The sequence below is a fragment of the Equus asinus genome, chromosome 3 (assembly GCF_041296235.1).
Source record: "Equus asinus isolate D_3611 breed Donkey chromosome 3, EquAss-T2T_v2, whole genome shotgun sequence".
Classification (NCBI taxonomy): Eukaryota; Metazoa; Chordata; class Mammalia; order Perissodactyla; family Equidae; genus Equus; species Equus asinus.
The window spans coordinates 96211089-96228229 of record NC_091792.1 but is presented as its reverse complement, the minus strand read 5'-3'; the positions used below and the strand labels follow the sequence as shown (position 1 = coordinate 96228229).

Below are 17141 nucleotides of genomic sequence, written 5' to 3'. Positions count from 1 at the left end.
TGGAGTAGTCATTCAGTAAATGTTGGTTGAATTGAAGAGTAGCTAGAAATGTGCAGAGCTTCTATTTGAACCCAGGTTTGTCATTTTTTTTTAAAGATTTTATTTTTCCTTTTTCTCCCCAAAGCCGCCCCCCCCATTACTTAGTTGTATATTTTTAGTTGTGGGTCCTTCCAGTCGTGGCATGTGGGATGCTGCCCCAGCATGGCCTGATAAGCAGTGCCATGTCCGCGCCCAGGAGCTGAACTGGTGGAACCCTGAGCCGTCGAAGTGGAGCAGACGAACCCAACTACTCGGGCACGGGGCTGGCCCCTAAAAAGCTCATTTTTAACCTTAGCCGCATATACTACTATTCTTACCAAAACTTCAATTAGAAATGCTTTTCTATAACTGAATTAACACAGCAGTTTAAAATTGATATAAGAAATTGGCCTTATGAGAAGCATTTTTTCAAATTTTATTTTTTGTGTGTGTGAGGAGGATTGGCCCTGAGCTAACGTCTGTTGCCAATCTTCCTCTTTTTGCTTGAGGAAGATTGTCCCTCAGCTAACATCTGTCCCAGTCTTCCTCTCTTTCATATGCGGGATGTTGCCACCGTGTGGCTTGGTGAGTGGTGTTTAGGTCCACGTCTGGGACCCAAACCCGTGAACCCCAGGCTGCCAAGGCAAAGCACGTGAACTTAACCACTACGCCACCGGGCTGGCCCCCTTGCAGATTCTATAGACTGCTTTTGCACATATTATGTGTTGTGTTCAGTATCTCATATAAAGCTTTAGGAGGAGAGTGTTGAGAGAGAGATTTGAGTAGATAGCTGTTGTGATAGCCTGTCTTATTCAATTGACTAAAACGTAGTTGGTTCTTCAAAACTCAGTTCAGATGTTATTTCTTCCAAAAAGCCTTCTCTGAACCGCGAGCACATAGTCATACCCACCCCACACAGGACCTGCCTGGTTAGTTGCTCTTCCCTATGCCCAGTGGCATCCTATATTTGCCTTCACCATAGCACTTAATTGTTTGAATTGTCTGTTTACCTGTCTGCTTCTCCAACTAGAATATGATCTCTTTGAGGGCAGGTGTGAGGTCATGGATTATAGGTCTTTGTTGAGTTATCCTGTATAAATAGGACTCTTGTTTCTTTTCTTTTTTTCTCAGTTCTGGGGTAGGGCATGTACCTGGAGCAGTATAGTGGGCCTTTGGAATATAAACGTTTCTTTTCTTTTTTTAAAAAATTTTTTAAAGATTTTATTTTTCCTTTTTCTTCCCAAAGCCCCCCGGTACATAGTTTTGTATTTTTAGTTGTGAGTCCTTCTAGTTGTGGCACGTGGGATGCCGCCTCAGCATGGCCTGATGAGTGGTGCCATGTCTGCGCCCAGGATCTGAACCAGCAAAACCCTGGGCCGCCGAAGCGGAGCTGGTGAACTTAACCACTCAGCCATGGGGTGGCCCCTAAACGTTTCATTTTACAAGAAGCTGTTAGCCTGGAGAAAGGAAAGTAATGGGAGACCTTTTAGCTGCCTTTGACTGTTAGAAAAGCCATTTTGCAGAAAAGAAAATAGACTGCTCTGCCTTGCAGAGGTAGACTTTGGATTAGAACTTTCTAATGATAGAGTGGAGTAGAACTGTCAAAAAATGGAGGATATACACACACGTGCACACACGCAACCAACCAACCAACGGAGGATATACTGTATAACCTCAAAGGCCCCTTCCAGCGCTCAAAGGGGCCTTCCAACTCAGATTCTCTGGATCTCTGTTATTCCCACACACAACAGTTTCAGTGGTTTCCATCTCGAGTGAAATTCCCTGACATCTAGTGTTTACTATGTGCCAAGCACAACGTTACTTACATTTTTTAATCCTTAACAAGTAATATTATTTACATTATGTATGAAAAAACTGAGGTACAGAGGTGAAATACCTTGCTCCAAGGTCACATAGCTAGCGGCAAAGACAGTATACAGCCTGTCAGCTTGGCTCATAGCCCTTAACTCTAAGCACATGTACCTTTTGGCCTTTTTCACCAAACTAGACTAGATTTCAGATAGTGATTTTTGTGAAGTTGAAATATTTGGAATGCTTAAAGATCAACCTCATTAGGAAAGTATTTTTCTCTTAAAAACTATATTAGGGGGCCGGCCCGGTGGTGCAGCAGTTAAGTGTGCATGTTCCGCTTTGGTGGCCCGGGGTTCGCTGGTTTGGATCCTGGGTATGGACATGGCACTGCTTGGCAAACCATGCTGTGATAGGTGTCCCACACATAACATAGAGGAAGATGGGCACACATGTTAGCTCAGGGCCAGTCTTCCTCAGCAAAAAGAGGAGGATTGGCAGCAGATGTTAGCGCAGGGCTAATATTCCTCAAAAAAAAAAAAAAAAAAAGGGAAAAAAACTCCCCTATATTAGCACTTACCTGTTTTTAAGACTTTGTCTTTAATTTTCTGCAGCTTCATCATCATATCTATGTGAATTTTTTACTTATCTATGTCAGTTAGCTTTTGCTGTGAAATAAACCACCCCAAAACATAATGACTTAAAACAACACTCATTTATTTAGCTTACAATTCTGTTGGTTGTCAGTCTGGCTGGGCCCAGCTGGATGGTTCTTCTCTGCTCCATGTGTTCTTTGTTCCACGTGGGCTCCCACATGTATCTGTAGACAGCTGTGCTTCTGTGTTGGCTTGGGCAGTAGAGGTGACTAGGCTGCATATTTCATTATCCAATAGGTTAGCCTGGGCTTGTTCATGTGGCAAAAGCAGGGTTCCAAGAGATAAAATGCATGCACGGCCTCTTGAGGTCTAGATTCGGAAGAGGCTCTTCACTTCTGCATTCTGTTGGTCAAAACAAGCCCAGATCAAAGGGTGGGGAAATAAACTCTACCTCTTGATGTGAAAAGCTCCGAAGTCACATTGTCAAGGGGCAGAGATAGAAAGAGTGAAAGAATTGTGGCCTCTTTGTAAATGCCCTACTGCGTTATCCTGGTGGAGCTTTATTGTATTTCTTGAATTAATGAATTGGATTCTTTTATTGTCCTGAGAAGTTTTCAGCTATATCTGTTTAAATGTTGCCTCTGTCCCATTCTGTTTTCTCCTCTAGGACTCCAGTGAAACCCCTTTTAGGTCCCCTTACTGTGACCTCTGTCTCTCTTACCCTGTTTTCTGTACTTAACCTTTTCGATGCCTTATTCTGGACAGGTTCTTCTAACCTGCTTTATAGTTTATCATTTCTTCAAGTGTGTCTAATCTGCTGTTAAGAACTCCATTGAATTTTTAAGTTTGGTTATAGTATTTTGTAGTTTTATAGTTTTTGGTGACTCTTTTTTCAAATGACGCTTTATGATTATCAGTTTCTTGCTGAAAGTTAAAGCTTGTCTTTATTTCCATAAACATGATAAGCAGAATTGTATTACAGTCTTTCCGATGACTCTCGTATCTGGAGTCCCTGTTTGTTGCTACTATCTGTTGCTTTTCTTGATTCTAGCTCATATTGTCATATGCCTTTTAATCTTCATTTCTTTAGCAAATTATTTAAAAATGTATTTTTAGAAACAGTTGGAGGGCTAGGATATTATTACCTTTCAGTGAGAATGTTCATTTCCTTATGCCAGGCACCTAAGGGTGCTAGCAGTCTAGGACCAAGACTTCAGAATTTTTTGGTTTACCTACATGACCGTTGGAATAGAATTTGTAACCTTATTCCACTCCTTACTCCAAAGCGCTAGTGTTTCCTCCTTTGGCAGGCAAGGAACTCAGATCTCTTTTATTCTAACTCTAATAGTTGGCAAGAAGTTGCAACTTGCCTCTCAGTTTTTCCAGCTGATGGCAGAACTCCCCAAAATAGAGCCCACACACTCCTCCCAACCAGAAGTGCCGCTTTGCCTCTCAGCTGTCTTTCCACAGTCAGCAGATGCTTTCAGGCAGAAGCTACGGTTCACCTCTTTGTGCTCTTATTCTCACCTGTTTTCTCTTTCTTGTTAGGATTTTATGCTATTAAAAAATTTTTTTTACATTTCTTTCAGCTTTTTTTTTTAAGATTGGCACCTGGGCTAACAACTGTTGCCAATCTTTTTTTTTCTGCTTTTTTTCCCTCCCCAAATCCCTCCAGTACATAGTTGTGTATTTTAGTTGTGGGTCCTTCTAGTTGTGGCATGTGGGATGCCGCCTCAGCATGGCCTGACGAGTAGTGCCATGTCTGCACCCAGGATCCGATCAAGCGAAACCCTGGGCCACCAAAGCGGAGTGCGTGAACTTAACCACTTGGCCACTGGGCCGGCCCCCTCTTTCAGCTTTTCGTCTTCTCTTTTTTGAGATAGAGTTGATCCAATCACCTAGTTCACCATTACTATAAGTGAAAAATCTATTAATACATACCTATTCCACTTATTTTGATCCTAAATAGTGACTCTGGTACATTTTCATGTGTATATGTTTTATTTACCTCCAGATTCCTTTCATGTGCCAAGAAATCAGAAACTGACATACCAAAGTTTACATAAATAATAGATGCTCAATAAACATTTGTTAATGATAGATGGATAGGATAGATGTTAGGTTCCTTAATTAATGAAATTTACTTTCCTCCATAATATTTTTTTAGGGAAGAAATATTTGGTACTTGTCATGTTCTCCACATCAATCACCTTTTCCATCTCTTCCATTGAGTGCATGTTGAGTGCTCATTAAAAAGCTATTATTATCCTCCATGAAGCCTTCTCTGACTTATCTAACCCATTTTGGTTTTACTCTCTTCTGAATTAAAATATTATCTCTTCACTTGTCCTATCTCTCATATTGTTCAGATTTATTGTAACTTTTGTTTTTGTTTTATTGTAATTTAATACTTGATATATTTTTTAATTTTTATTTTCCCAGCTATATTATAAGATCTTCAAAGACTAAAGTTATTTACAATTTTTTTATTATCCTACACAGAGTCTCATATAGCATCTTAAAAAGCCTAGGTGCTCAATTAGCATTTTTGGATGATTTCATATGGCAGTATTAAATGGCTTTTTAAATCTCTGATTTAAAATAGGTTCCTTGGTCATTCCATATTATTATTGTGAAAAAGTAAGTTCCTGTTCTTAGGTAGTAGAATGTACATATTAGAGAAGGAGCAAGGCAGCGTCCGGCCCCACTTTGCGCCTTACTTTCCTGATCTATGAAAGTTGAGAATTTGAGTAGGCAGTTTCTAAGGCTTTGGCAAGTTATGTAATTTAGACAATGTAAAACTTGTATGACTTTTCAGATTTTTTTTGTGTGTTCCCAATATACATTAGTTGATTGATAAGTTTTGAAACTGTGTGTTAAAAGTTAGATTAATGAACAAATTTCTATAAGTGAGACATTGTCATCCTTGAATATAATATTATTAGTATAAAATAATCTGTGGGGATATAAGAGTAAGAGGGCTTAGCCTTGATTTAATTGAATATGAAAAATCAGCTAATCAAAAAAGAAGCAATAATAAACCATTGAATATATTAACTAAAAACATGCCCAGGCAATAAAGTAAATGTACAATATAGATATGGAAAATATTATGTGTGTGTGTGTGTGTGTGTGTGTGTATAGAGAGAGAGATTCTATATAAATGAATTTTCAGATGACTGAATTTTATCCCAATAAATAAAATGAATAAAATGTTATCAATACTGTTGAATATTTGAGTGCTTATGATGTGCCAAGTACTGTTCTAGGCATTGTGTATATAGCAGTGAACAAAACACACAAAAATCCCCGTCCTCAGGGAGTTTAGATTTTTGAAGGAATTTGTCATTGCCTAATAATTGTCGTTGTTCCTGTTTTTAGCGACTCTCTCATCCTTTTTGGAATGCTGATTTGAATCTTATGGGATCATGAATATTAGGCAGAATAGTTATTGGAACTGAATGCAAGTAAAGTGTTAATAGGCACTGACTGACTGCATAAAGAGTGTGCTCTCAGTGAGTTTGGCTTGGTGGAGTTTATTTTGTACACCCTAAGATGTTCAGTCTCTAATATTTGGTTTCATTGCCTGGTCAACATTATCCTATTGTTGGTGACCCTAGATCCATTAGGTCCACAAGAGAAAGAGTTTTGGGTCACCTCCAGTAACGTTCTTGTGTGTCTATGTAATATATAGTTAAAGAAAATAAGAAAATGTAGCTTATCTTTTAAGCTGTTTGAAAGGAAATTGACTTTTTAGTTTAAATTCAAAACTAAAACTTTCAAGAAAAAAATTGCAGCTTAGATCCAGTAACTTAGAGTTATAGATGCACTGTTTTTTGTGATGGACTTGAAAACTTTTTAAAAATTATGTTATACTGTAAGGAGAACTAAAAGTGGCACCTTAGAATTAGAGATTTCGTCTTTCTTGTGATGGACTAGAAACTTAAAAAAAAAAATCTGTGGTGTGCTGTAAAGAAAACCACAAACTAGAGCCCCATGAGAGGAACCAGGGTAAATAGAAATGAATAACATCAAAGTTAGCATTAGAAGAGATAGTGCCCTCTGAACGTTATTTTTGTTTGATATTGTTTTAGGTATCGCCAGATCCTGGAAAAAGCCATTCAGTTATCTGGGGCAGAACAACTAGAAGCTTTGAAAGCTTTTGTGGAAGCAAGTAAGTGGAATGAACATTGCATGTTTGCCTTGTATTACTGAGTTTTAGGACTTTAAAGCTTGCTCTAGCCTTGTTTTATATCAAATTTTCAATATAATTTGCATTGAAATTGAATCAATATGCATTGAGATTGATTGATTTTAGAATTTAAACTATTTACAACTTAGTTTTTTTCCATGAATTGTCTTCATTACATTCAGAGTTACATTCCCAATTAAGCTTTTGTGTAGTCATTGATACAGTAACCGATGGGAGACAATGTAGCATAATGATAAAGAGAATAGTCTGGATTCGAATCCTGGTCTGGCTTGTTAGCTGTGTCATCTTGGATAACTTATTTAACCTCCTTGTGCCTCCTTTTCCTTGTCTGTAAGATGAGGATATGATACCTACCCTGTAGAATTGTTGGGAGAGTAAATGAGTTAATATACATAATAAAGAGCTTAGAATAGTACCTGGCCTATAATAAGTGCTGTACAAGTGTTAGCCGTTATTAATGTTAAGAACACACCTTTTGAATGGGAATTAGAAATTTCCCTTCTTCAAGACAGGCTTCCTCACTCCCTAACTTCAAACATATCCAGTTATCTTGGAAATTACTCAAAATTCAGGCTGGAATTTATACTGAGTTAACAATATTAATGATACTTGGTAGTGCTTTACACTTTACAGTGTGCTTTCGCACACATTATCCATCACACAGGATACCCCTTTTAATACCCCTGTGACTAGAGAATGTAGGTATAGATATTCCTGTATAATATATTGTAAAACGAGTCTCAGGATTAAGTAAGTTTTTTTTTTTTGACTAGATTCAGTTAGTCAGAGGCAGAGCCCAGACTAGAAACTAAGTTTTCGGATTTATAGTCCTTGTTACTTATATTTCCCTGAGAAGTGCTAGTTTGGGTAGTAATTTCTTTCTAACAGTTATAGGTGCTAATGGCATTTGTGATGAACCTGTTTTACCAATTGCATCCAGTATTATTCAATAATGAATTCCAATGAATGTGCTATAAACTGATTAGTTACAAGACCTGTAAGTTACTGCCTCAAAAAATTGGGGCCTGCAATGTGAGACAAACTGGCCATGGTTTCAGAAAACCTTAGAAATGTCTTTATTGAGAGCATTGCTGTGTAGTAGCAAAAGAACAGTACTTTTTATAAACTTGGATCTTTAATATAAACTTTGTATTCTAACTTTTTTGAAATGCGTGTGTATTGTCTAATTTTTTTAATTTTAATTTTTATTTTATTGAGGTCATAATAGTTTATAACATTGTGAAATTTCAGTTATACATTATTATTTGTCAGTCACCTTATGCCCACCCCAACACCCTTCCCCTCTGGTAACCACTAATCCATTCTCTTTGTCCGTGTGTTTGTTTATTTTCACGTATGAGTGAAATCATACAGTGTTTATCTTTCTCTCTCTGGCTATTTCGCTTAACATAATATCCTCAAGGTCCATCCATGTTGTTGCAAATAGGACGATCTTCTTTTTTTATGGCCGAGTAGTATTCCATTGTATATGTATACCACATCTTCTTTATCTATTCATCAGTCAGTGGGCACTTGGGTTGCTTCTACATCTTGGCTATAGTGAATAATGCTGCAGTGAACATGGGGGTGCATAAGTCTCTTTGAATTGTTGATTTCAAGTTCTTTGGATAAATACCTAGTAGTGGGATAGCTGAATCATATGATATTTCTATTTTTAACTTTTTGAGAAATCTCCATACTGTTTTCCATAGTGGCTGCACCAGGTTACATTCCCACCAGCAGTGTACGAGGGTTCCCTTTTCTCCACATCCTCCTGCATTTGTTGTTGTTTGTCTTGGTAATTATAGCCATTCTAACAGATGTAAGGTGATATCTCATTGTAGTTTTGATTTGCATTTCCCTGATGATTAGTGATGTTGAACATCTTTTCATGCGCCTGTTGGCCATTTGTATATCTTCTTTTGAAAAGTTTCTGTTTATATCCTCTGCCCATTTTTTTTTAACTTTTTATTAAGATTATGATAGTTTACAACCTTGTGAAATTTCAGTTGTACATTCTTGTTAGTCATGTTGTAGGTGCACCACTTCACCCTTTGTGCCCTCCCCCCACCCCCCCTTTCCCCTGGTAACCACCAGTCAGTCTCTTTGTCTATATGTTAACTTCTACCTATGAGTGGAGTCATACAGAGTTCATCTTTCTCTATCTGGCTTATTTCACTTAACATAATACCGTCAAGGTCCATCCATGTTGTTGTGAATGGGACAATTTTATCCTTTTTTATGGCTGAGTAGTATTCCATTGTGTATATATACCATATCTTCTTTATTCAATCATCAGATGATGGGCACTTAGGTTGCTTCCACGTCTTGCCTCTGCCCATTTTTTGATCATGTGATTTGTTTTGTTGTTGTTGAGTTGTTATATCAACCGAATGTTTTTTGAACCATCATTTATTTTCACAGTAACTGCTGATTTAAGACTTAATTTATCTAAGCAGTGGTTCACCAGCATAATGCATTTCTTGAACTGTAATAATAGTGATGACAATAACTAACATTCATTGAGTGCTGTGTGCCAGATACTATTTAGAGTGCTTTATATGTATGGCATTTAAGCTTCACAACAGCCTTATCCACATTTTACAGATGAGGAAACAAGCTCAGAGAAGTTTCATGTCTGAGGGTGTTTAATCAGGAGTCGTGGAAACAGTGATTCCAGAGCTTTCCTCCTTAATCACATATAATACCCATAAATATTTATAAATAATGTCATAAAATATGTCAATACAGGGGCCAGCCTGGTGGTGCAGCAGTTAAGTTCGCATGTTCCACTTTGGCGGCCTGGGGTTCACTGGTTGGGATCCCAGGTGTGAACATGGCACTGCTTGGCAAGCCATGCTGTGGCAGGCGTCCCACACATAAAGTGGAGCAAGATGCGCACGGATGTTAGCTCAGGGCCCATGTTCCTCAGCAAAAAGAGGAGGATTGGCAGCAGATGTTCGCTCAGGGCTAATCTTCCTTAAAAAAAAAAAAAAGGTCCATACATCCAGTGCTGACTTAAGTTCTTATTTGTTGTTTTTATTGGGAAAGTACAAGTGGCAGTAACTATCACTACTTGATTTAAATTTCATGAAAAGTATTTCACTGTTTTCTTCTTTAACTCCTTTTTGTAGCTAGGTGGGATATAAGTAAATAAATAAAAATATAGGTGTTTCTGTATCTTCATTTTGTAGAAAAATAAGAGAAAGGAAGAATATAAAATTCCCAACTGTTAAACAAAATGCTTTTCCAACCTTTTTTTTTTTGAGGAAGATTAGCCCTGAACTAACTGCTGCCAATCCTCCTCTTTTTGCTGAGGAAGACTGGCCCTGAGCTAACATCCATGCCCATCTTCCTCTACTTTCTATGTGGGACGCCTATCACAGCATGGCATGCCAAGTGGTGCCATGTCCGCACTCGGGATCTGAACTGGCGAACCCCAGGCCGCCGAAGCAGAATGTGTGAACTTAACCGCTGTGTCACCGGGCCAGCCCTAACCATTTCTGTTTCTTAGAAAAGTTATGATATTTTTGCTGTTTTGGTGTAGTCATCAAATAATTCAGCATAGGGAAAATTTATTCTGTAATATAAGGTGATAGGGGTGTGGAAATCCCTGAATGATGCATTGAAGGTTGCACTAACATATATTGTTTTTAATATTAATTTTAGGTAAAGATTGATTACTTAATGAAAAATTTATAAATTATTCATGTTTTCTTATCTCTTTTTTTTTTTTTTTGACAAGTGGTAAATGAGAATGTCAGCCTCGTGATCTCTCGACAGTTGCTGACTGATTTCTGCACACATCTGCCTAACCTGCCTGATAGCACAGCCAAAGAAATCTATCATTTCACCTTGGAGAAGATCCAGCCTAGAGTCATTTCATTTGAGGAGCAGGTAAAAATCTAAAGCAGTGATTTTTGAACTTGAGATAATAGCAATTATTTTGAGAGATATCATTAAATTTTTAAAGGAAATAATCGTTCAATTTCATTTTTGCTACAACAGTGTGCCAAACAGCTTTTTACAATGTAAAATCAAATAAGTGTTAGGATGTTGTAACTCCAGCTGACATTTGCTCATATATTACAATTTGATTTTATGAACCAAATGTTATTCTATTTTAAAGAGAACTTTCTAAAATCAGTAAAATTGTTAATTATGCAGAAAACTTAGGAAAACTCCAGCGTTATATATGCAGTAATATAAAAGCAAAACTTACTATTTAAATTATTACCATAATCCACATTGCAGAAATGTATTATTTCAGTTCACTATTTTAATATTCTATGAATGTAAAATTCATAGAAAAATTTGGGTGGTCTTGATAAACTTTTACTATTTAGTTACCATCTTAATATGTTGGATGAGAGCATTGTCATAATAGTTAAACTTAGCTGTTTATTTTAATTATTTACTAATGTCAGTTGAAATAATTTAACATGTATACCTACTGTTCCAGGTTGCTTCCATAAGACAGCATCTTGCATCTATATATGAGAAAGAAGAAGACTGGAGAAATGCAGCCCAAGTGTTGGTGGGAATTCCTTTGGAAACAGGACAAAAGTATAGTAAATAGTGGATATTGGATGGAAATATATAATTGTTCACTTATGTTTTTTCTTATATTCTAGTGCAGGAAACAATAAACAATTTAATAAGTGAAAAATTTTGTAGGATATTAGAAGGTGAGAAGCACTATGAAGAAAAGAAAAGTAAGGGGCAAAGCGGAGGACTCGTATCATTAAGTAGGGGGATTGGAGTGATAGGGTGGTCCCGATATCACCTTCTCACACACTTGAAGGAGGTGAGGGAGTGGCACTGAGCTATCGGAGGGAAGAGTAGCAGTAGGTCCTCTTAGAGAAGATGGCTAGTGCAAAAGCCCTAAGATGTCAGCGTGCGTGGAGCGCTTTGAGAAGAGCAAGGAGACCGGTGTGGGTGGAGTGCAGTGAGTGAAGGGGAGAGAGACAGAGGAGGAGATCAGAGAGTACTGGAGGCCAGATTATGTGGGTCTTGTAAGCCATCGTAAGGCCTTTGGCTTTTCTCTAAGTGAAATGAGGGGGAGCCATTGGAGGGTTTTGTACAGAAGACTAACAAGATCTGATTTATATTTTAAAGAATCATTCTGACTACTGGGTTGAGAATAAACATGTTATGATAGAAGTAGGGACATTAGTTAAGAGGCTTATATACTATTGCAGGTGACATGGAGATTGTGAGAAATGTCAGATTCTGGATGTGTTTTTAAGGTAGAGCTAGGGATTTCCTGACAGCTTGGATATGGAATTTGATAAAAGGAGCCAAGATGAGTCCTGATTTTTGGTCTGAATAACTAGAAAGATAGAGTTGCTATCTACTGGTGAAAAATAAGTTTTGAGGGAAGGTGAAGAGTTCCATTTCAGACATGTGATAACCAAGTGGACATATCTAGTAGGGAGTTGAATTTATTAGTCAAGAGTTTAGGAGAGAGGTCTGGGCTAGAGATCTACATTTTGGAGTCATTGATGTATAACTTAAAGCCATTAGATTGGATGAGATTTCCAAGGGAGGGAATATAGATAGAGAAGAGGACTAAGTACTGAGACCAGAACATTCCAACTTAAGAGCTCAGGGGCAGGAGGAAGATACAGCAAGTGAGAAGGATTATCCATTCAGGTAAGAAGAAAACCAGGAGAATGTGGAGTGTGATGTCCTAGAGCCAAAGGAGGAAAATGTATCAAGAAGAAGCGAGTGATCAGCCATGGTGTTGATAGGTCAGATAAGATGAGGAGTGAGGGTTAACCTTTGGAGTTAATAGTGGGGGTCATTGGGGACCTTGACAAAAGCTGTTTTGGTGAAATGGTGGGAGTGAAAGCTTGATTGCACTAGTTTGAGAGAGAGTGGGAAGAGAGGAATTGGAGATGGTTAAGTATGGGCAGCTCTTTGGAGAAGTTTTCACAAAAGGGACCAGAGAAATAGGGTAGAAGATGACAGCAGAGGTTAGGTTAAGAGATTATTTTTTCTTTTATGATTCAGTGGAAAGTAAAAATTTGATGTAAGAGGGTAGGCGAGAGCATTCTTGCAGGAGTAGACAAGAGGGAAGGAATCTAGTGGAGGGATAGGCTTTAGATAGAGGCTTAGAGTTTCTCAACCTTGGCACTGTTGGCATTTTACACTGGATAATTCTTTGTTGTGGGAGCTATTTGTATATTGCAAGTTGTTGAGCAGCAGCCCAGGCCTCTGCTTACTAGATGCCAATAGCATCACCACCCCTACTTATGACAATCAAAAATATCTGTAGACAGTGCCACGTGTTCCCTGTTGGACAGAATGGCCCCAGTGACCTATGTTAACAGCCAGGAACACAGATTATGTGGGTGCAGACATTAGTGACGTGGTGATGGAGTTTGGGCACGTACTCTTTGATTACTTCAGTATTCTTAGTGAAGTCAGAATCAGAGTCTTCAGCTGGAAGTGTGGATGGGAGTGGGAGTTGTGAGGTTGAGGAGAGACAGGAATATGAGAAGAAATTCTCTAGGAGAGTAAGACAGTGAATGAACTAGGATTGTATAGAATATTTGGCAGCATTAAGGGCTCATTCAAAGGTCATGGTGATTAAAATGAGATCAGTCAGATTGGTTGGGTGTTTTTTTCCATCAGAGTTCATGGATGTGGGAAAGGAGTGGACAAACTGTTGGGTTTAAACAGAGTTATGATTTTGCCCAAGTATGACAGCAAGAGAGGGACGAGGAGTATGAGTGTATATGCAATTCAGTGATTATAGTGACTGACCATAGGAGTTAAGCTGGGTATGAAGGGAAGTGAGGCCCTTAGGGGAAAAAGTAACAGTGTAACACGATCAGTGGTTTGAAGGTCACAGTGGGTTCAATGGATGGCTGGGTTTGGGATACTAGAGAAAGTGAGATGGGAAAACAAAAGATTAAGATGATAGTTTATTCAACCAGTCTTACCTTTTTATATGTATTTTTAAAAACATTTATAGTTCTTTGAAACATTCCTGCAAAGTATATTGTACAAGGATGAAAGATGTGAGAATCTTGGTTATATTATTAAACACACTTGCCCTTTCACTTGGCAAGTTTAAAAATACCAATTGTGAATGACTTAAAAATAATTTCAGCTGCTTCTCTACTCTTTGACCAGATGAACGAGGAATTCTTTTTTGTCTTTGTTAGTATTTGTGGTGATGAGGCAGACACTACTTCAGGCATCTTGCTTCTTAGGCATTACTTATTAAATTGTTACGCAGTGATACTCCTTGAAAAAGCAGCCAGTTTATACAAAAGCCTTCTTATGTAGGTGTTGAATTTTGCTGTCCAAGACCCTCTTGTTAATTTTTTTTTCCTGATAGTTTGAAAAGGCTGGGCTTTCTTGATTGCTTTGGTCTTGTTCTGTCTGGAGCATTTTCTCCCTTGCACAGAGCAATTGATTTACATTCACTGGTATTTGAAATAAATGTAAAATTAGATATTGTTCTTTGCGGTGATGGGAATTATCATTTTGATAGTACTCTAGCATTATCTTTGTGAGGATACCAAAGAACTGAAAATTTTAGTGGTTTCCTACACAAGTTAAAGTGATTAAAAATAGAGTTTGGATAAATAATTAGGACTTTTTTCTTTAAAAAACGATTTCATTCTGATTATGAAAGTAATAGATACAATAAGCACATCATAAAATTTGAAAGTATAGTCCTGTTTATAGCAGTTCATGTAAATTTGAGTTGTGAATGGAAATAATATAGTGCAAAATATTAATAAAATATAGTTCATGGAAAAAATTGAATTAGTATAAAAAATTTAAAAGTGAAGAAATAATTTCAAAGGTGAGGCCAAGTGAGAATTGTAAACTCTGTTCTTGCCACATGGTGGCACCACTTTTGCTGGTAAATAGAAAAGATTTTTTTTGTGAGGACTAATCTTGAATTCTTTTAGTTTTGAGTTATGTGAGGTCTTCAGTTATATATTTCTTGCATAAAATGTGACCCCTGGGATAAAGAAGAAAATGAAAACCACCTGTAATCTCACCACCCAGAGATGATTGCTATCTTGGTATATATGTATAGAAATACATTTTAATGGTGTTTCACATAGTTTTATACAGTTTTCTCACTTAGCAAAAATACGTGATGACTATTATCACATATTAATGATTATAATAACTGTATATTTATGTACCACAACTTAATTGATTACCATAAATATAAGGTGATTTTCATTTTCTTCCTATTTTGGATATTTATGATTAACTTTGCAAATGAATATCCTCCTTGTACATACATATGTGTGCACATCCTTGATTATTTTCTTAGGATTTATTTTCTAGAGGGAGAGTATAGTGGATAAAGAGTAGATGCATTTTAAAGAATTCAAAGGGTTGTTGGAGAGAATATTGGCAAATTGTTTTCCAGGGTGGTTGTATTCATTTATAGTCCTACCAGTAGTATATGATGTACTCCTGAACTGGGCATTTTTTCTTTTTAAAATCTTTGACTTGTGAGGTGATTTGAGGATTAGAAGAAGCTAAAATGTAGGGACCAGCCCCGTGGCCGAGTGGTTAAGTTCGTGCTCTCTACTTAGGCAGACCAGGGTTTCACCGGTTCCGATCCTGGGCGCCGACATGGCACTGCTCTTCAGGCCATGCTGAGGCAGCGTCCCATATGCCACAACTAGAAGGACACACAACTAAAATATGCAACTATGTACTGGGGGAATTTGGGGAGAAAAAGAAGAAAAAAAATGGCAAAAGTTGTTAGCTCAGATGCCAAGCTTTAAAAAAAAAAAAAGCTAAAATGTAATATGACAACAATGATAAAAATAAAAATTCAATAAAACTTACTTAGAAATGTTTTGTAACTTTTCTATAATGTAATGCAGTAAAAATTTTGATTCTGTTAACAAAATATATAAGGAAAAATGTATAATTATATATATATAAATTATTTTCTACCATGCCTAAAAATTTTCTTGATAAAATATTTGTCCTTCTGTGGTTTTCTGTTATGTCCTAGACAGTACAATGTAGATTATAAACTGGAGACATACCTGAAGATTGCTAGGCTATATCTGGAGGATGATGATCCCGTCCAGGCAGAGGCTTACATAAATCGAGCATCATTGCTTCAGAATGAATCAACCAACGAACAGTTACAGATACATTATAAGGTAACAGATGAGCTGATTTGGAATTAATTTTGTATTGGAGAATCCTGCTATACTAAGATGCTCCGGAACATCTGATAAATGCTATTATGTATTAGAAATTCTCTCTCTCTCTTTTTTAGTTTTTGCTTTTGCTTTTTAATTTCCCCCCCTCATTAAAGCATTTTCCCTCTATAGGTATGCTATGCACGTGTTCTTGATTACAGAAGAAAATTCATTGAAGCTGCACAAAGGTACAATGAGCTCTCTTACAAGACCATAGTGCACGAAAGTGAAAGACTAGAGGCCTTAAAACATGCTTTGCACTGTACCATCTTAGCATCAGCAGGTAAACTCATCATTTATGCTTTAATGAACAGTCAGTTAACTTTGCTTAATAATTTCAGGTTCGTTACTCTTGGAGGATTTAGCAAGGAACTATTCTTCAAGTGGATGTCTTATTGATGCAGTTAGGGTAGGTTTAGTTTAAACATTTAAACACAAAAACAGCAATAAAATTGCTAATTTAAAAAAATTTAAATGTACATGTATTAGTTTATTACCAACATGTATTAGGAATAGTTAAGAGAAATAATATGAAGTTTAGTTCTCCTAAAATATCACTGAACAAGTGGATATCAAATTAAGTGAAAACTACATAGAGGGAAACAAAAATTAAAATCTAGAGATCGGTGATAAGATAATTAATGTACTGGTTTTGGGATTTTTTTTACCTTTCAAACCTCAGTTTTAGACCTGGCATTTATCCTTCACTAAATATAAAAAATAAACTATTATTTGTTCTTTTTACTAAGTTATAGCATGTAAACTTATAAAGCAGAAAGGACATTGAGAAGAAATGCTGATAGTTCTAAACCATGGCTTTTCTAAATCATTTTAGAATGTTTATTCTTAAACTGTGTTTCATTGAGAGCCTAATGACATTTTCAGTCTGCAGAATTCATTCTTTATGAAGCAGTGATCTTATTTATTTTATTTTTGTTACTGAAAAGGCGTTATATAAACGTGATAGTGCTTCCTGTTCTAAAGAACTGTTAGGGGTTTCTTGTATTTCCTTCAATAGAAAAGTGTGTATGTATCTGTATCCCCTTTTGTTATACACAAATGATAGCATGATAGACACACTTTTGCAATTTGCTTTTTTCATGTAGCTGTGTGTCTTGGTGGTCTTTATATGTAAATATGTACAGCCTATTCTTTTGTATCTTCTATTGCTTGGCTTTATCATATTTTATTTAGTTAACTACAAACAATGCTGTAGTGATTATGCACATATTTGAATTTATGCATAGGTTAAATGCTTTGGTCCAGGGGTACATACATTTAAACTTTTGATAGAAATTA

The 17141-nt window shown here is 36.9% G+C and overlaps 1 protein-coding gene across 3 annotated transcripts in view; it reads left to right on the top strand.

Moving 5' to 3' along the window:
* Window positions 1-17141, top strand: part of COPS4 (COP9 signalosome subunit 4) — a 42940-nt gene that overhangs the window by 2891 nt on the left and 22908 nt on the right. For all 3 annotated transcript variants that reach the window (XM_014865196.3, XM_014865198.3, XM_014865199.3), the window contains exons 2-6: window positions 6518-6597; window positions 10382-10533; window positions 11099-11202; window positions 15647-15800; window positions 15975-16125. In XM_014865196.3, the coding sequence (XP_014720682.1) occupies window positions 6518-6597; window positions 10382-10533; window positions 11099-11202; window positions 15647-15800; window positions 15975-16125 (641 nt within the window). The remainder of the gene's footprint in view (window positions 1-6517; window positions 6598-10381; window positions 10534-11098; window positions 11203-15646; window positions 15801-15974; window positions 16126-17141) is intronic.